The sequence below is a fragment of the Tribolium castaneum genome, chromosome 1 (genome assembly GCF_031307605.1).
Source record: "Tribolium castaneum strain GA2 chromosome 1, icTriCast1.1, whole genome shotgun sequence".
In the NCBI taxonomy this organism is placed as follows: Eukaryota; Metazoa; Arthropoda; class Insecta; order Coleoptera; family Tenebrionidae; genus Tribolium; species Tribolium castaneum.
Genome location: NC_087394.1, coordinates 8,713,433 through 8,731,196, shown reverse-complemented (window position 1 = coordinate 8,731,196; position 17,764 = coordinate 8,713,433). Strand labels below are relative to the sequence as shown.

Here is a 17,764-nt window from a genome sequence, read left to right as displayed (position 1 = left end):
AACTTTATTATAAAGTAATGATAGCGCTATAGTTCAAAACTTAATAAACAGTGACGTACTAAACAAAAATAGACAATGTGTTCAACACATAGTAATTACCAACTCTGTAATAATGTACCGAATTTGTTTGCTTTATTTTATAACATGAGATAATTTCAGATTAACGAAAATCGTCCACGGCAATCTCACGAAATACTCATACGTCCCAAATACCGAAATAACCAAAACAAAAATAAAAAACGAGACGTGTTAGTTGTGTCCGTCTCGAATACCTACAATTCATATACCAAAGAGATTTGAGTGATAAGTTAGAAAAATGTTCCATCCACCTGTGGTTCCCTACCAGCAGTACGCAAATGCCTATCCAGTGATACACTACCAGCAGCCTCCAGGTGCAGCTAACGGTTATGGGTGGCATGGAAATGGTTACGGATGGCAACTCGATCCTTCAGCATGGAGGACTCCGCCCATGTACCCAAGTCTGGATCAACCGGTGGTGGCGGTTGAAGAACCAGCTATACATGCACAGAAAGTCGAAAAAGTGAATGCATGGGTGAGTTTTTTTTTGGTGAAATAAATTTAATTTTTAATTGAGAAAAATGAGAATAAATTGTTTCATTTTACACTACGTATTTATTTGCTTGCATTCAGGATGGACCAGTTATTCCGGTAAGATTTTGAATAACTAGTACCTACATAGTTAAATATGTTGTGGTTTTTCTGACGTTGCGATTCAGAAAAGATTATCGGAAAAGCAACTTACAGGTGTTTTAGGAATAAAAACCCAATAAAAAATAAAAATATTGTATTGTGTTTTTTAACCGAATCGCTTGTTTTGGAAAAAGAGTTAAAATTATTACCCTAATTGGACTAAACCGGCTTCCGATCTAACAAATATATTCAGATAATATCAAGGATAATCTTATTTATTTTCTCATCTGCTTGTAATTATTTTGTTTGGGATAGATATAACGTGGTATAATATGATTATAATAAATGTATTCAATCATATTTTATGTATTTTTTGAAGATAATACAGTGTAACTTCTCTTAAAGGACACCTACTATAAGAGTACACCTCACAAACGGAGATATTTGTTGGTTCCGTTTTGGGCAAATGTATTATAAATAGTATTGTTTTTCTTTTAAGTGGACTCTCGAATAAACGGACGCGGTCTATGCAGTGCGGATTTTTGGAACCAAAATATTTCTTTTAAGAGGACAGCATGCTACAAGCGAGTGTGTTATATTTAACTAATAATAATAATTATTATTATAATAGTTATAATTGGTTTACAAAGCGCGCAATAAAAATATTCTACTGTCTGGATCAATTGTCGGAATGAGACTTCAGAGTTAACATTAATATTGGAAAATCAATTTTTTCGGGTATTTGAAGGGTGATTGGAAAAGATGTAGATGAACAAGGTGTAGTAAATTTAAAAAAAAATAATTTTTTTTCATGAATAATATTGTTGACAAATTAGTATCATACAACCACCTTTTTAATACATTCTTTTTAATTTGTTTCTATATATGAATTATATTTTTTTTAAGAGGACATCTCTAACTAACACCGTTGGTGTCCTTTTATTGAAGATTTTACTGTTTGGGTTTTGGGAATTTTGTATTACTTGTAACAAAAGTCGTACAAACCACAAATTTTTTTTTTTGAAATACACAGTATTAACACTTATGATATAAATTGGATGATTTCATTCACCCGCACAATATTTTTTAACACATGTTATTCTTATCATGTAATTTTGCGAAGAACGAATTTACGTAGTCGTAAATTCGTAAAGAAAATTTTTTTTATGAAATAGTATTGTTGAACAAAATAGTATCATACTACCACCTTTTTAATACACTCGTTTTAATTTGTTTCTATATATGAATTATTATTGTTTTTAAAAGGATTTCTGTATTAATACTGTTTGTGTCCGCTTATTGGAGATTTTACTGTTTTGGTTTCGGGAATTTTGTATTATTTGGAACAAAAGTCGTATAAACCACATTTTTTTTTGAAATACACAGTTTATTAACACTTATGGTATAAATTTGATAATTTCATTCAGCCGCACAATATTTTTTAACATGTTAGGAATAAACTTTTGTTTTTGTTATTCTTATCATGTAATTTTACGAAGCACGAATTTACGTATATTCGGTTCACTTTCATAAAAACCATTGTGGTGGAAATTGGGTACTCTTGGCATTAAATTTTATATGAGTTGTCATGGTAACGGGTTAGTCAATTCCACCACAATGGTTTTTATGAAAGTCAACCGAAAGTAGTCGTAAATTCGTAAAGAAAAAATTTTTTTTATAAAATAGTATTGCTGAACAAAATAGTATCATACTACCACCTTTTTAATACACTCGTTTTAATTTGTTTCTATATATGAATTATTATTTTTTTAAGAGGACATCACTATTAACACCGTTGGTGTCCGCTTATTGAAGCTTTTACTGTTTTGGTTTTGGGAATTTTATATTATTTGGTACAAAAGTCATACAAACTACTTTTTTTTTTGAAATTTACAGTTTATTAACACTTATGGTATAAATTTGATGATTTCATTCAGCCGCACAATATTTTTTAACAACATGTTAGGAAAAAAGTTCTGTTGTTATTCTTATCATGTAATTTTATGATGAACGAATTTACGTAGTCGTTTTTTAATAGTATTGATTTGTTTTCAATATACGATTCTTAAAAATGCCATTATTTTGTATTTTATTGATCAATATTTTATTGGAGAATCTTATTTTGTGCAAGTGTTGTGATCCAATGCATTATTCAAAATTTAAATTGCGTGGTCACTTCTATTTCTACTTGAAAAATTTTGCCACTTTCTTCATCTTTATTTTTTGGCTTAATACAAAATAGAAAACAAAATTTTCATTATCTTTGATTATTATTTTAGACAGACTTTTTTTTAAGACAAAGTTATTTTCATTACCGAATCACTATTTTTAAGTAATGTGAAGTCGGTATGTTTTAGTAAATTTTATTAAATTATTTTTACAAGTACCTACCTGCAAAAAGAAAACAATAAGTTGAAATAAATATGCAATGACAAAATTTTTTTTAAGGAGACAGCAATCTTTAAATTAAAATAAGAATAAAGTAAGAAGAAGATCACAATTTCTGAAACATCCAAAGCTGCCGCTAAATTAATTCAGCCTTACTGTAATAATGTCGGATGGATTGATTTTAATCATGCACTTATAAGGTACCTAATTATCCTATTAATTTTTAATATAGCGAATGTCCAATAACTGCAATTAATTACTGTATTAATTGTAAATTACTCTTGTTCATGAATGATAATATGAAGTAAAACAGATCAATGTTATGCGTCGACACGAAGAAGTTTTTGGTATCAAGTTTTTTTAATTTTAATTTATTAGCTACCAATTTTTCTTAGGTTCTACTAGAGTTTCTACTCTAGGTTCTACCTGTGCTCACATCATAGACACACGTTGTTAGGTTTATGAAATGACATTTCATATCCAAAAATGACTGACGTTTAGTTCGGCAAAATTTAAAATTTTAGTAATACAATGAAGTATGAGTTTATCATGCTGTTCTTATTATAAAACAATACGTTTCCGACCATCATGTAATCTTTGTGAACCGTGTCCTCCGAGTCGTTCAAGTGTATGCAAACCTCGTTGTTATCCATGTGAACCTTGTGTACCATGTTCTCCTGAACGAACACAATCTACAAAAATCTCCGATTTTCCTTCAACAAGTGGAGCCGGAATTTCAATAGATAAAAAAGATCAGAAGGATTCTACTGGAAAAGCAGGTGGACGAACTGGAAGTGGTCGAACAGGTAGTGGACGTGCTGGAGCAAGAACTGGCTCTGGAAGAGGAGGGGGCGGCAGACGGGGCAGAAGAGGAAGCAAAGGGGGTGGCCCTGAAGGTACCGCTGGTGGCGGTAGAAGTGGGGGTCCCGGCGGCGGAGTTGGTGGCGGACCTGGGGGTGGCCACGGTGGCGGCCCTGGTGGAGGATATGGGAGTTTAGGTGGGGGCCCTGGAGGTGGATATGACGGTCCTGGTGGGGGGTATGGTGGTCCAGCTGGAGGCCCTGGTGGGGGATATGGTGGCCCAGGTGGAGGATATGGTGGCCCTGCTGGGGGATATGGAAGTGCAGGAGGGGTTCCTGGTGGTTCTTTCGGCGGTCCTCCAGGTGGGGGTCCCGGTGGTGGATATGGAGGTGTAGGAGGGGGTCCTGGGGGTGCTTTTGGTGGTCAAGGTGGCAGATATGGTGCTCCAGGTGGGTGACTAGAAACAAGCTCACAAGAAAAAACCCACACAGAAAAAAGCTAAAAAATTCTAAAATTCTGACCCTTTCTAACATCAAAAAAGTCATTTTTGTAAAATTGTGTGCTTTATAATTTTTTCATTTAATATTTTGTAGCTCTTAGCTATTTTAAATTATCATGAAAAAACAACTGCTTTTGTTAACTTTTCATCCTGGATTTGATGTCTGCCGTCATATAATAACTACTCTCCTAAATATACTCGTAAATAGGCATTACGCTTTCTCTCTAGATCGCAATCGTTTTTTCTTATGGTTGGGATTTTCTGGAGGTTTGGTTTTTTCTAGTTGAGATTTTTTTGAGTTAATTTTTTGATCTGTGCTTATTTCATGGATTTCTCCAGGTGGTAGCTTTGGAGGTCCCGGTGGCGGCTTTGGGGGGTCTGGGGGTGGTTTTGGAGGCCCAGGCGGCGGATTTGGAGGTGCAGGTGGTGGTTTTGGTGGTCCTGGAGGAGGCTATGGAGGTATGGGTGGTGGAAGTTTTGGTGGCCCTGGTGGAGGTTTTGGTGGCCCAGGGGGTGGCTTTGGGTACGGTTCTGGCGGCGGGGGTTTTGGTTATGGAGCTGGAGGTGGAGGCATGATGTTGCCACCTTGTGCCCCTGGATATGCCGCCGCTATGCGAGGATTTGGATCTGGCGGTGGTTTTCCACCTCCTCCTTCATGTTCTCCAAGAATTAGTAGCGCTGCTACTTACTCCTCAAGGTGTGCTAGTAATATATTACCACCTAATCAAGGAAACAGCAAATGTAGCTGTTCTTATGGCATATGTACTCCACAAAACACGTCTGGTATGCGATTTGGTTCTGGAATGAGTACCAGAGACTATAGCAATGTGTGCAACAATGCATCAAGTTACTTTGGTAGTGGACGTAATAATTACGCTAGTTTTGGTACTCCTGGAGGAGGTTATGGGGGCATAAGAGAGGGTTTCGGAGGCCCTGGAGAAAATATAGGCATGCCACCGCAGACATGTACAGTCAAAAGACCACCAACACCTATTTCTTCATATCAATCATATAAAGTGTGTGGTACTTGTGGAAGTGTCGTACAAAATGTCTGCACGAGACAGGAGGATACTTCACTAGGACCCTCTAGGATACTGTGCCCACGTCATAGAAAAAAGGAAACTAGCAAGAACTCTTTTTTGTGTACACCTAGAAGATGATTATTATTAACCTTAAGTTGTCCTGTAAGAACAAGTCTAGAAATAAATGTTTGAAACCAATTGCAGTTTGTTTATTTTATTTTTTAAATAAACCAATTGTTTGCTTAGAAGTGCTTCGCCTGCCTACACTCTACTATCGGTAAAAAACAAAATTGTACATTTATCTTTAAGCAATCAGTGAACATTATGGAACCAAGCGTTTTATGCTTAATTTTTTTTTCAGATAATCCATTTTAACAGACCGGACACTTTGCACAAATTTTTAGATTTTATTTTCAGTTTTTACGAACAGTATCAGTAGAAAAGATTTTTTTATATTAACTTAGTACCAGCCGAACTGTTAGATTAGATTTTATAAAATTTGAAATACGAGCAGAAAAAAGAAATACATACTGATGACGGACGGGACAAAACAGACACATTTTTACCGTTTAACAATCTTTAAAATTCTTTTAAAGTAAAAGGCACTTATTCCAACAACTATTTTTTGAGGTAAAAGATGAAACTTGTTGAAACTTTTGAAAGCACAAAACCGCAGATAAAGGCAATGTGCAACGACTTTTGATCAATTTACTTTTTGTTTGTACATTACGGACGGGACAAAAAAAATTGTGTGTGAAAATAGCTTTAAAAAATTTATTTACAGGTTTTATTTACTAAAGACTTTAACAATATTTAAATTTGACAGTAAAAATTAAAAATTCTTGGTTTTGTTTAACAATGTAAGAAATCTTCACGATAACGGACGGGACAGCAAAATTATAGAGTAAAAAAGTTATATTACTAATCAATTGCTTACTGATTTCCATTTTCTAAACTACCAGAAACTAAAAAAATACTCTTCCAAAAATATGCAAAAGGAATTTAGAAAAATTCTATTCTTGAAAAATGATCACAATTTTAAAGTACTTGAAGATTGAACTAATTGTTTCATTCGTAAGGCTCATAGTTTTGGCACAAAACGCTTGGTTCCATACTTTTGCTCAACGCTGTATAGTTTATATTACATTAACTTTATTAAAAAATTTGTTCAAAGACAATATTGTTGAATTAGCAGTCATTTTTAGACAATTTTCTTTTACCACATAAATTGCCGTATAAAAAAATATGAATACAAACTCGAAAACTTAATGGATTAAAAAGATATTCTAGAACACATTTTTCAAGTACTTTTTTTCGTAAAGAAAATAGTTTAGACCCAAAACGCTTGATTCCATACTTTTGTCCAATTCTTTATCTGTGTTTTATATTTTTTTGCAATTTTGTCAAATTGTAAGAATTGATTATTTCTGTATAAGTGTCATTAAGTGTCATGCAATTATCAGCTGCTGTTGACAAACCTTTGTCAAATGTAGTTATAGCGTGTCATCCACAATCTTCGTGTTAAAATATTTTAAATGTATTTTACAAAATTAAAAGTATGAAACGACTTAAACAAATCTATGACGAAATCTAAGATCACCTTGTATACGTCGCCAACACAAAAGTTAATAATCTACATTGATCCCGAAAAGCAAGGACAAGAAGCGTGTTTGTGTAAAATTGTAAATTCCCAAAATAAATTTTCACCAGAAGAGGCACTACAATCTATAGAACCTTTACCCTTTTCTGAAGTTACTTCTGAGGAACAGCTAGCATCTTTTGCTTCTTCTGTATCAACAGTGGATGAATTTATTCCTCCACCTCAGCTAATTGAAAGACCTAAACAACTAACTCCACAAGAATCAAATTCAGAAGATTATATTTCAAGTACTGAAACGCCTGAAAACGAATCTTCGCAACAAGTAAACGACAATGTTGATGAAAACGAAACAAGCGCAAAAATGCCTAGCCGTGGAAAAACGCAGAAAATAAATTTCAACCTTGAAACACCTGAAAGCTCAGTTTTATCACTAAAACCGCACAACCGACGTCTTTCCATAAACTCAACTCACAGCAAATCAGGAAATAGAATCGAAGTCGATGAAAGTTTCATCGAAAGTGTTGCTTGCATCATTGAAGCGAATAATTTGGAAACTCGCAAAGAGAAACTGGACGAACTTTTGAACAATATAAGTGGTGTTAAAGTCGGGGAGTTGTCTAAAGCAAAAGACGAAGCAAAATTGGGTTGTTGGCCTAGCTTTAAAGTGAGTGGCTTACGTTCCACCATACGTGTTTAATGGTAATCCACAAAGCTTCTAGTTTTCCAAAAAGAGAAAAGTTGCTATAACTCCACGAGAACCAACGCCGCAACGTGTAGCTTCTGTTCCTTATTTTAATCGTTCTTTTTACCGCTACTCTCTGAAATCGAGGATCGAAGGACTCACTTTTCAGCCCCATAGAGTGTACAGAGTAAGTGGAGCAAGTTTTTCAATTATTATGTTCTGGACGTTGGACATTTTAATCAGAGGACAAAATCAATATTTTATGGCGCCCGAAATTCTTGATAATCCTTGTGTAGTTCCTAGTGTTTTGCTGTATTTGCCAGCAGTTTATTTCTGCACCCGTTATGCGGTTTACTGCAAAAATAGCGAGACGCAAATTTAAGGTATCTTAATTTTGCTTTATAAAAAAATCGGTGGTAATTAGACACTTGATATTAATTAAACCATCACATAATTCCATGTCTATTACATAAATGTTTGAAACCAATTACAGTTTGTTTATGTATATATTTTTTTAATTATTCAATATTAATTTGCTTAGAAGTGCTTAAAGTGAATTAAATTTGTGCACCTATTTTTAAGCAGTCAGTGAACATTATGGAACCAAGCTTTTTATGCCTAAATTATTTACTTTTTCAGCTATTCCATTTTAACGGATGGGACACTTTGCACAAATTTTTAGATTTTATTTTCAGTTTTTACGAACAGTATTAGCAGAAGTGAATTTTTTTATAGGAACTTAGTGCCAGTCAAATTGTAATCTACAATTAGAGCCACATTTTTCAAATTTGAAATACGAGCAGGACAAAGAAATACAAACTGATGACGGACAGGACACCTAAAAGACCTCACATTTTTACCGTTGAACAATCGTTATAAATTTCTGTTAATGTAAAAGGCACTTATTCCAACAACTAATTTTGAGTTAAAAAGTTAAGTTGAGTTGGAAAAGCCACTTATTCCAACAACTATTTTTGAGTTAAAAAGTGGTACCTGTTGAAAGTTTTGAAATCACAAAACCCAAAGAATAAAGCAATGTACAAGGACTTCTGATTAATAATTTACTTTTTGTCTACACATGACGGACGGGACAAAAAAGCATATGTGTGAAAATAGCTTTAAAAATTTTTTTCTAACAAGTTTTAATTATTTAGACTTCAACAATATTTAAATTAGACACTGGAAATTAACAATTCTTGGTTAAACAACAACGTAAAAAATATTTGCGATAACGGACGGGACAGGAAAAGTTATAGGGATAAAAAAGTAATATTACTAATCAATTTATTTACTGATTTCCATTTTCTAAACTACCAGAAACTAAAAAAATACTCTTCCACAAAAAAATGAAAAGGTTTATTACGTCACTATTTTATGTTATCGTTATCGTCTACAAGGTAATTTATGTAATTTTTGGAATCCAATGAATCATTTGATAATTGTTGTGTAGTTCCTAGTGTTTTGCTGTATTTGCTAGCAGTTCATTTCTGCACCCGTTATGCGGTTTACTGCAAAAATAACGAGACGAAAATTTAAGGTATCTTAATTTTGCTTTATGAAAAAAATCGGTGGTAATTAGACACTTGATATTAATTAAACCATCACATAATGCCATGTCCCATTTTTAAAGAACTTTAAATGCCAAAAGTTGGTTATTATCACCTTTGCTGTAATAAAATCCAAGAGAATTGAAATGTCAGTGACCAAAATTATACACAGAAAAACTCAATAATTGGAGATTATTCTACGCATTTTTAGTGGCAGGATATAATGTGATAAGCTAATCTATTTTCCGCGTTTGTCGAGGGACAGGGAAAACAATGTTTCAGTTTCCCTGAAGCCTTCTGTTGGTGCGATCGTTAGCGTGATGGATACCAACGTGTATCGCAGTGAGATTAAAGTTCAAATAACTGAAGCAAATATAAAAAAGGAGAAAGCTTCTCCAATATCCAGATTTAAAAAATACAGTGTTGCTCCCGTAGATTATAAGCCGTCTTATAGTGATGTGTATCCACGGTCGGTTTTTAACGATAAACATCCCTTGAAAGTCAAAGATGAGAACGTTAAAATAAATCGAGTGCGATTTGTTGAAGCTGGTTTGGGAAATAGGTATCGGTTTAAATCTCAGGCGGCTGAAGTTAAACCTGAAATTAAACCGGCACCTCATAAAATTGTAGAGCGAGGGAAGGACTACGTTTTTCGTAATTCAATTGGCAAGAAAATTTTTAAGGTAGGCTAGTGTTTTTCATTATAAAGTTTATTTCTCTGGATCACAGAAAATTGAACATTGGTTTTTTAGTAATGACGATCTTTTACGTTTCTGGTAAAAGTAAGAGGATTAAAAAAATGACATAAATGGGTAGAATACGATGCTAAAAGGCGCCGAATTTTAGCCATTTTAAGAAACATTTTTGAACCTTGTTTACGGGATGCATTTTCTTACTCGGGGTGTAGGGGACAAAGTTTTCTAAAATACCATCAGTGCTTTCTTTATTTAATTAAAAAAAAACTGGAATAAATTAAAAAAAAATTTAACATTATTTACCATCAACTATTATAAGTGTTACAGAGAAAATAAAATACTTTTCGCCCTGTAGTGGATTCTTAGGAATAAAGTTGCTTTTGTTTTAACTTGAAATTGTCAATCGCTAATTCGTAAAACTTTTAAAACGATTCTTATTTTTTGTGCCTTATTTAGGGGCGATTGTTTCAGTTTGTATTTTTTTTAAATAACTAGCATGAAAAATTTAATGTGGAACGTAAACACTAAACATAAATAAAACACAATCATTTTTTATAAAATAAATAAATAAAGCATGAAACGAAAGATGTTTTGTGTAAAATGATTAAGAAATTTTCAATTTTTTTAATCGATTGTGTTGTTTTTTTCATTTGTTTACTCTATTTTTTATTACTTTACAGAAAGGTAAAGTACAGTAAACACTACCGTGGTTTGTGTTTCAATTAATTAATTAACTAATACGTGTATTGAATCGCTGCGAAAAATATTATTTTTTTAATCACTCTAAAACAAACAATGCTTATTATATTTTCTTGCAAAAATGTAGCCAGCTCTAAAAATAATGAAATAAATATAAATTCAAACTTAAACAAACGTGATTTTGAAGCTAGCCATAATTTTTTTACACAGAACTTTACTGAAGGATCGGTTGATTTAGAATAATTCTAGAAATCATAAAATTGCGTATTTCGATTATTTAATCTTTTGATATTTTTAGTTTTCTAGTACATATTAATATTTTTGATTAATTAGTATTCACTCATATTATGAAAAACTATTCAAAAATAAAAAAAAATTCGTGCATAATCAAAAAATTAGTAAAAATACTTTTAACAGACTCACCTTGTGGTTTATTACTGAAGATATTTTTCAGTTAAGTTTAGTTACAGACATTTTCAGACTACTTTTTTCTGTTAATGTTAAAAACTCGGCAGTTCTAGAATTATTGGTATAAAAAAATTAAGTTAGAAATTTCTATTAAGTTTAACAATAATGTTTTGCAATAAATAAAAAACGTTTTTTTAAACTGTTATTTTATGATGTTTTACTATAAACTACAGACAACCAAAAGTATCGCACAAAATTTAATTGTCACTTTTCAAAAAAATCTTCGAATAGGTCGACTTAAGTTAATGGTGCATTTTGACATCATTGTGACTATACTTGAGTGGTAATATCATTTTTAATTTTTTTAAATGGCGATTGAAATTTTTGTTACCTATTTTAAATACTACACGTCTTTATCTTTTACATAATAATAAAAAAATTAGACATGAAATTTAAAATATTTTTTTTTAAACAAAAAAAAAATAGTGACAATTAAACACAGAAGGCTTTATCTTTGTGTTCTTGTCTTATTTCATAAAGGGCAATTGTTTTTTTTATGTTTTTCTTTAATAATTGGCATGAAAACATTTAAAATGAAACCTAATAAACACAAAAAAATAAGCAAAAAACAATCACCCTTTATAAAATGAAGCAAGAACAAAAAATAAGGCTTTTTGCATAAAACTTTCAATCACTTTTTAAATCTTTTCGTTATTTAATTTATTTTTTTAATTTTTTTATACCTACATAAAAAAGGCGTTTTTTGTAGTATTGTATGAAAATGCTGCATTTAAAAAAATTAAACTGACCTGTTCAAGGATCTTTTTGAAAAATCTCTAATAACAAGGATATGAATTTTATGCGTTACTTTTGGTTCAGTCTGTATGTATAAAAAATCTCAGAATTTTATGAAGAATATTTAAATACTTACATAGTTTACTTTTACTAAAGGCTGAACCAGGGTATTTGTGGACAATGGGGTTCTTTTATTTAGTGATGATTTTTTGAAACTTAGCAAAATATTGAATTTACTAAAAAAAGGTTTAGTGTCGTGCTCCAAAAGTGTCTTTGTACTTCTTATGGTTTTGTTTAAGATAAATATTTTTTTCATTAGACAGTTTTGTTAGTTTAGGCTTAATTATCTCAACCACTGATTACACGAAAATATATTTTTTTCCATTTTTCCAGTTGTTCAGTATTAAAGAAAGGATGAAATGTATATTTCAGAAAGAATGAATTGTATTTACTGACTCTTTCTGAAATACATTTGGTACTTTCCCAAATAAAAAACAAAAAAAAATGGAGCAAAACTTGAAACTGTATGGGGGCTAGTTTACAAAAACTTCTGTTCTAAACGTTCAAATTTTTTGTCGCTACTTTTGTATGTTTTTCATCGTTTAATTGTCTGATATTCTTTAGTGTTATATTCTCCAGTAAATGATTGATTGATAAAAAAACGAGGAATTACCACCTGTGTTTGTTTTTAATTACGATTCTACAAAAATAAAACAAAATTTAAATACGTTATTATTTTTTCAACGTTTGCTTAATTAGCAGATGAGAAAAATAGTTTCATGATCGGAGGCCGGACAAATTCTGAACTAGATCATTCAAAAATGTCATTCAATTTTTGTTTAGTATGGCGAACAAGGGTCAGGTTTTCAAGCAAAGAAAGGATCGCAAGATTTTTACGAATTACGCGACCAATGTCTACAAAGAGGCGAATTATTTGAAGACCCCGAATTTCCTCCAACTGATTCTTCCCTTTTCTATAGTCACAGACCAGACCGACGTTTCGAATGGAGACGTCCAGGGGTATTCACCTTTCTTGTGTGAGATAAATTTAGTAAAAGAATATTTCAGGAAATTGTCGACAATCCCCAACTATTCGTGGAGGGTTTTTCACGCTTTGATGTGCAACAAGGCGAACTGGGCGATTGTTGGCTACTTGCAGCTGTTGCTAATTTAACACTTTATCGCAGGCTTTTTTTCCAAATTGTTCCAGACGATCAAGGTTTTGATGAGAATTATGCTGGGATTTTCCATTTCAGGTGATTAGAGGATTGTTTTTGTGTGTTTTTTTAAGTGATTGCTTCCAGATTCTGGCAGTATGGACGCTGGATTGATGTTGTTATTGATGATCGTTTGCCTACATACAGAGGCGAATTGGTGTTTTTGCACTCTACTGAAGCCAACGAATTTTGGAGCGCTTTATTAGAGAAAGCATATGCTAAGTAATTTTACAATCTAAAATTACGTATCAAAAAAAATTAAAATTTATTGGTAATTAGGTTGCATGGGTCTTATGAGGCACTCAAAGGAGGTTCAACTTGTGAAGCTATGGAAGATTTTACTGGTGGTGTTACAGAAATGTACGAATTGGACGCAGCTCCTCCGAATTTGTTCAAAATTATTTCGAAAGCTTACGAACGGTGGTCTCTGATGGGTTGTTCCATTGAGGTAATTAATTAGTTGTGCTTTAAATTATTCAGACACGCCTCGAAATGTTGATTAAATTTTAAACTCTTTAGTTAATTGTTAATTTTAACAATTGTTAATTATTACAGCCTGACCCTGACGTGCTTGAAGCTCAAACCCCCGAAGGTCTAATTCGAGGTCACGCCTACAGTATCACAAAAGTGCAATATGTTAACATAACAACCCCTAATGTTTCTGGAAAAATACCTTTACTGAGACTTAGAAATCCATGGGGTAATGAATCAGAATGGAATGGGGCTTGGAGTGATCAGTGAGTCATTTTTTTTTAATTTTTTCGTAGTTTTAATCGCATTTTGTTAGTTCTCCCGAATGGCATTACATTTCGGATTCGGATAAAGAAGAACTGGGTTTGAATTTTGATGCCGATGGTGAATTCTGGATGTCGTTTAAAGATTTCCAGCAACATTTCAATCGAATAGAAATCTGTAATTTGAATCCAGATTCACTGGCAGAGGATGAATTGACGGAAGGGCGTAATAAAAAGTGGGTCATGTCGGTGTTTGAAGGGGAGTGGGTGAGGGGAGTCACTGCAGGCGGTTGTCGCAACTTTTTAGGTGAGTGATGTTAAAGTAGCTGGCGTAACTATAGCTCCACTTGCATTTTACTTTTTACGCTTAAATCTGGACCTTAGAGCGACAATAGTTCAAAATGCTGAAGATTTTTCGGAAGACAACTAACCTTCTTACTTAATAAATATATTTAAATTGTTAAAAGAAGATATCAGAAGTAATGTCTTTTCAGTGCCTTTTATTGATTTTAAAACGAATAAAATCAAATATTTCTTTGTTAACCAGCTAAACCTACTTACAGCAAAAAATTTCATAACAAAATAATCGCTCATAAATTGGTTACTAAATGAGAATTTTTGTTTTAGTTTTAAATTAGTTTTGAACATTGAGCATTTTGGACTTTGGTTGTTTTCGCCTCAGGTACCGAAATAACAGGAGTGTTTTTTTACCCTACCTTATGTTACCTTTTCGGTAATCGTAAGTAAACTTAAAGCTTGTTTATTATTAGAAAACATATTTTCTTCGTATTTTACTGTTGCACCAGTTAGTAATACCATAAAGTTTTTGTAAATTGTTGATTGAAAACGTTGTATCATTATCACTACTTGGCTAAATTTTGTTGGTGTCTCAAATGCGAGAAAGTAAAAAGGAGAAAATCTCACATTAGGAGTAATGTGATTTTTTATACTTTCAATAATAAAATTCATCTGCTTATGTTTGATAATAATATGTTCAAGATGTCGGCACTCAGTCGGTGTCAATTTTGTTGTTTTAAATGGAAAGCTTTGTATTTTTGGATTGTTCGTCTTAATTTAAAGCAGACTTTATCAGTTGTTTCTATAACTCAGTCTAGCTTTTTTCGAGATGTTTACACCTTTTAGGAGTTGCACTTTTGCTTTTATCATTTTTAAATATTTTGAAATTGAATTTGGGCTTTTGAAAGAGGATGCTTAGATCTTTTCTTTGGCGTCTTCAAATTATGAAAACGGAACAAACTACAAGTTTTAAAAGTACTCCAATTACGCTAAGCTCAAGTTTTCCAAATGAAAGCCTAATATTTTACCAAATGAAAAATATTTTAATATTTCTTATAGTTAACTTCAATACTTTTTAAGTTATTTTTTGACATTGTCGGTTAGTTATTAGCTGTCTCAAAATTATAAAAACGCCAACGTCGTATTTTACCGAGTTATTTTTTTATATAAGATGTATAAAATTGTAAAATATTTATCTCTCATTGAAATTATAAATTACATTAGCTATTAATTGTTTGAAGTGAATGAATAAATTATAAGAATTAATTTTGAGAGGAAAAAGCGACGTTGGCATTTGCCAACGAATTCCAGATCGAATTTTAGGAAATAAATCTACACTTGTGGAAATCAAATGCCCAGTGACATAAAAAAAATAATACTCAAGAAGCAGCCGGATGTTCGAAAAAAATTAAATAAACAACCGCGTTGAAAAAATCTAAGCGAAAGTAACAGGTAGAATAATAAAAATAATGCATTATTTTATCTCATTTGTTGTTATATGTTGAAAATTCTTATGCGTAAAAATAATCATAAATTTCTACAAGGCAGTTATTTACAAAAATGGTTAGGTGATTTTCAAATTCAAAAAAAATTCTGTACGGAAAAATTGCTTTTCTCGCTCATATGTTTCAGCCACTGATTTTCTAAAATAACCGAAAAATATTATGGTAATAACACAACAATAAAACTGACCGCAATCCGTCCTTTACTTGGGTTCGGACGAGGACAGATAGCGATCAAAAGATCCTCCATAGAAGCGGCACGAGCAACGCTTTTAGTGGCAAAAGAGACAAAATGTATTCATTGATAATTTAAAAACAACAGCGTTTTTTTACATGGCGTTTCTTAAATTAGTTAAAAATTAATATTTTGCAATAAATACCTAAACCTTAAAACGAATTTTTAAGTTTACTGATGAATAACGCGACTTTTTTAACAATCACACTTTAAAAAAAAAACCTTAACGCATCGGCCTGTAAAATATTCTTTTGAATATTTTGAAAACACACATCGATCACTTTAAAAATAACCGAGTAAAATTGTTTACAATATCAATAATTATGCAATTTTTTTTTCGCAAAGGCGTTTAATGTTTTCCAAAATATGATAACGCATCGGCCTGTAGAATAAAAAACCTTTAATTTTATGTATAACACTTGAAATTCTGTTGCGTACTAAGAGAGAAAACTTGCTGTTAAAATGGTTAACGTCTGGAATCGTTGGTCGCGGACACCCTTAAGCACCAAAAGCGTTCAAAGGCGCTCAAACCTATAAGAAAAGACCAATGGCTAATAAATTTCTTAATCCCAACAAAAAGTTATTGTAACTTGAAAAGTATTAAACATAAATGTAGGGAATGCTAATACAGATCGATGCAGAATTAAATTGGGTGCTTGAAACTTAAGTTCTGAAAACTTAACTATAAACATTTGGGGTTTGTTATTTTTTTTTAGAAATTTGAAAACACCGAAGGAAAGACCTAGGCTTCTTTTTTCAAATGAGCTGAAAAATATTTCCAAATTTTTGGAAATGGCAGAGTTATCGATTTTTGGAGTGGGGGGTGCAAATTCAAAAAAAAATCTTAAATAGAATTACGAAAACTACCTTAAATTAACTCTAGTATTACAAAAACGAATAAAAAAATATAGCTTTCTATTTAAAATATAAAAAATATTTTCATTAAACAGGACCTACAAGATTATTGTTGTATACATATTTTCAGACGACTGTCGTTATTAAAACTACCGGTACTTCTAATGTAGAGTTTAGCCGGAACAGCCTGTATAGGGTGAGCGTGTTAAAAGTATGTTTCAACATTTTATAAAAATAATAACTTAATTATCATTGCTCGGATTATAAAGTACATGTGCGGACTGTTTTTCATGTTATAAGCTCATGTTAATTTAACAAGTAGTTACATTTTCCGAAAATGCAGGTGGAGTTAGTTATGCTTTCTAGTTTAACCTTAACTGAGAAGTGAACCGGTGCTTAATTTATGAATTATAGACACCTTTTCTCACAACCCTCAATATCGCGTTACCTTGGACGAAGTCGATGAGGGCGATGACGACGACAAGTGTACCTTGATTGTTGCCCTCATGCAGAAAAATCGCAGACAAATGCGTCGCAGTGTTGGACCAGATTTACTTACTATTGGATTTGCAATTTATTATGTAAGCTATATGTTTCATTCTTGTTGTCGTAAACCGTAATGTTTTATTTTTATTTTAGCTTCCCTACCCTGATAGAGCTCCCAAACCCCTCGACCTCAACTTCTTCAAATACAACGCTTCCGTAGCTAGATCACCCAGTTTTATAAACTTGCGTGAAGTAAGCTGTCGCTTTAAGCTCCCTCGTGGTACCTACTGCATTGTGCCTTCGACATTTGACCCCAACGAGGAAGGAGAGTTCCTTCTGCGTGTCTTCTCCGAACATCAAAACAACATGGAGTATGACGGTTCTTGTTCCGATAGTTTGCCTGCTAGTGTTAGGGATAATGAGGTTGATGACGAAGATGAAGAAAATCGTCGACCTCGTAATCCCTATCCGAGTTACCCCAGCGCTCCTTCACATCCCTATCCAGACGCTCCACCCCCACAGCCATACTCCACTCCCTATCCGCCGGCAAGCCCATATCCTAATAATCCCTATCCCTACCCTCAGAGTTCATACGGACAATATCCCTACCCGCAAAATCCCCAACCCTATCCACCCTCATACCCTCAGTAC

The 17,764-nt window shown here is 32.7% G+C and overlaps 2 protein-coding genes across 10 annotated transcripts in view; both read left to right on the top strand.

The window, feature by feature from the left end:
* The window catches only part of LOC657371 (calpain-B), a 29,643-nt gene that overhangs the window by 4,372 nt on the left and 7,507 nt on the right, over positions 1 to 17,764 (top strand). For 2 of the 8 annotated variants that reach the window (XM_015978386.2, XM_015978384.2), the window contains exons 1-10: positions 6,831 to 7,625; positions 7,681 to 7,830; positions 12,631 to 12,807; positions 12,856 to 13,043; positions 13,092 to 13,226; positions 13,284 to 13,452; positions 13,560 to 13,741; positions 13,792 to 14,045; positions 17,042 to 17,208; positions 17,267 to 17,484. In XM_015978386.2, coding sequence (XP_015833872.1) covers positions 6,942 to 7,625; positions 7,681 to 7,830; positions 12,631 to 12,807; positions 12,856 to 13,043; positions 13,092 to 13,226; positions 13,284 to 13,452; positions 13,560 to 13,741; positions 13,792 to 14,045; positions 17,042 to 17,208; positions 17,267 to 17,484 — 2,324 coding nt within the window. In that variant the 5' untranslated portion in view covers positions 6,831 to 6,941. Of the gene's footprint in view, positions 1 to 159; positions 554 to 651; positions 670 to 6,830; positions 7,626 to 7,680; positions 7,831 to 9,468; positions 9,874 to 12,630; positions 12,808 to 12,855; positions 13,044 to 13,091; positions 13,227 to 13,283; positions 13,453 to 13,559; positions 13,742 to 13,791; positions 14,046 to 17,041; positions 17,209 to 17,266; positions 17,485 to 17,764 lie in introns of those variants that run through there. The other 6 variants (XM_015978388.2, XM_015978385.2, XM_008195820.3 and 3 more) reach the window with 6 other exon arrangements.
* On the top strand, positions 3,477 to 5,559 carry LOC107397618 (uncharacterized). 2 transcript variants are annotated; one of them, XM_064359982.1, is made up of 3 exons: positions 3,477 to 4,289; positions 4,679 to 5,036; positions 5,100 to 5,559. In XM_064359982.1, the coding sequence occupies exons 1-3, from the start codon at positions 3,578 to 3,580 to the stop codon at positions 5,497 to 5,499; spliced, it is 1,470 nt and encodes a 489-aa protein (XP_064216052.1). In that variant the 5' UTR covers positions 3,477 to 3,577; the 3' UTR covers positions 5,500 to 5,559. The 2 variants fall into 2 exon arrangements, with proteins under 2 accessions (XP_064216052.1, XP_015833878.1); XM_015978392.2 differs by having other exon boundaries at positions 3,481 to 4,289; positions 4,679 to 5,559.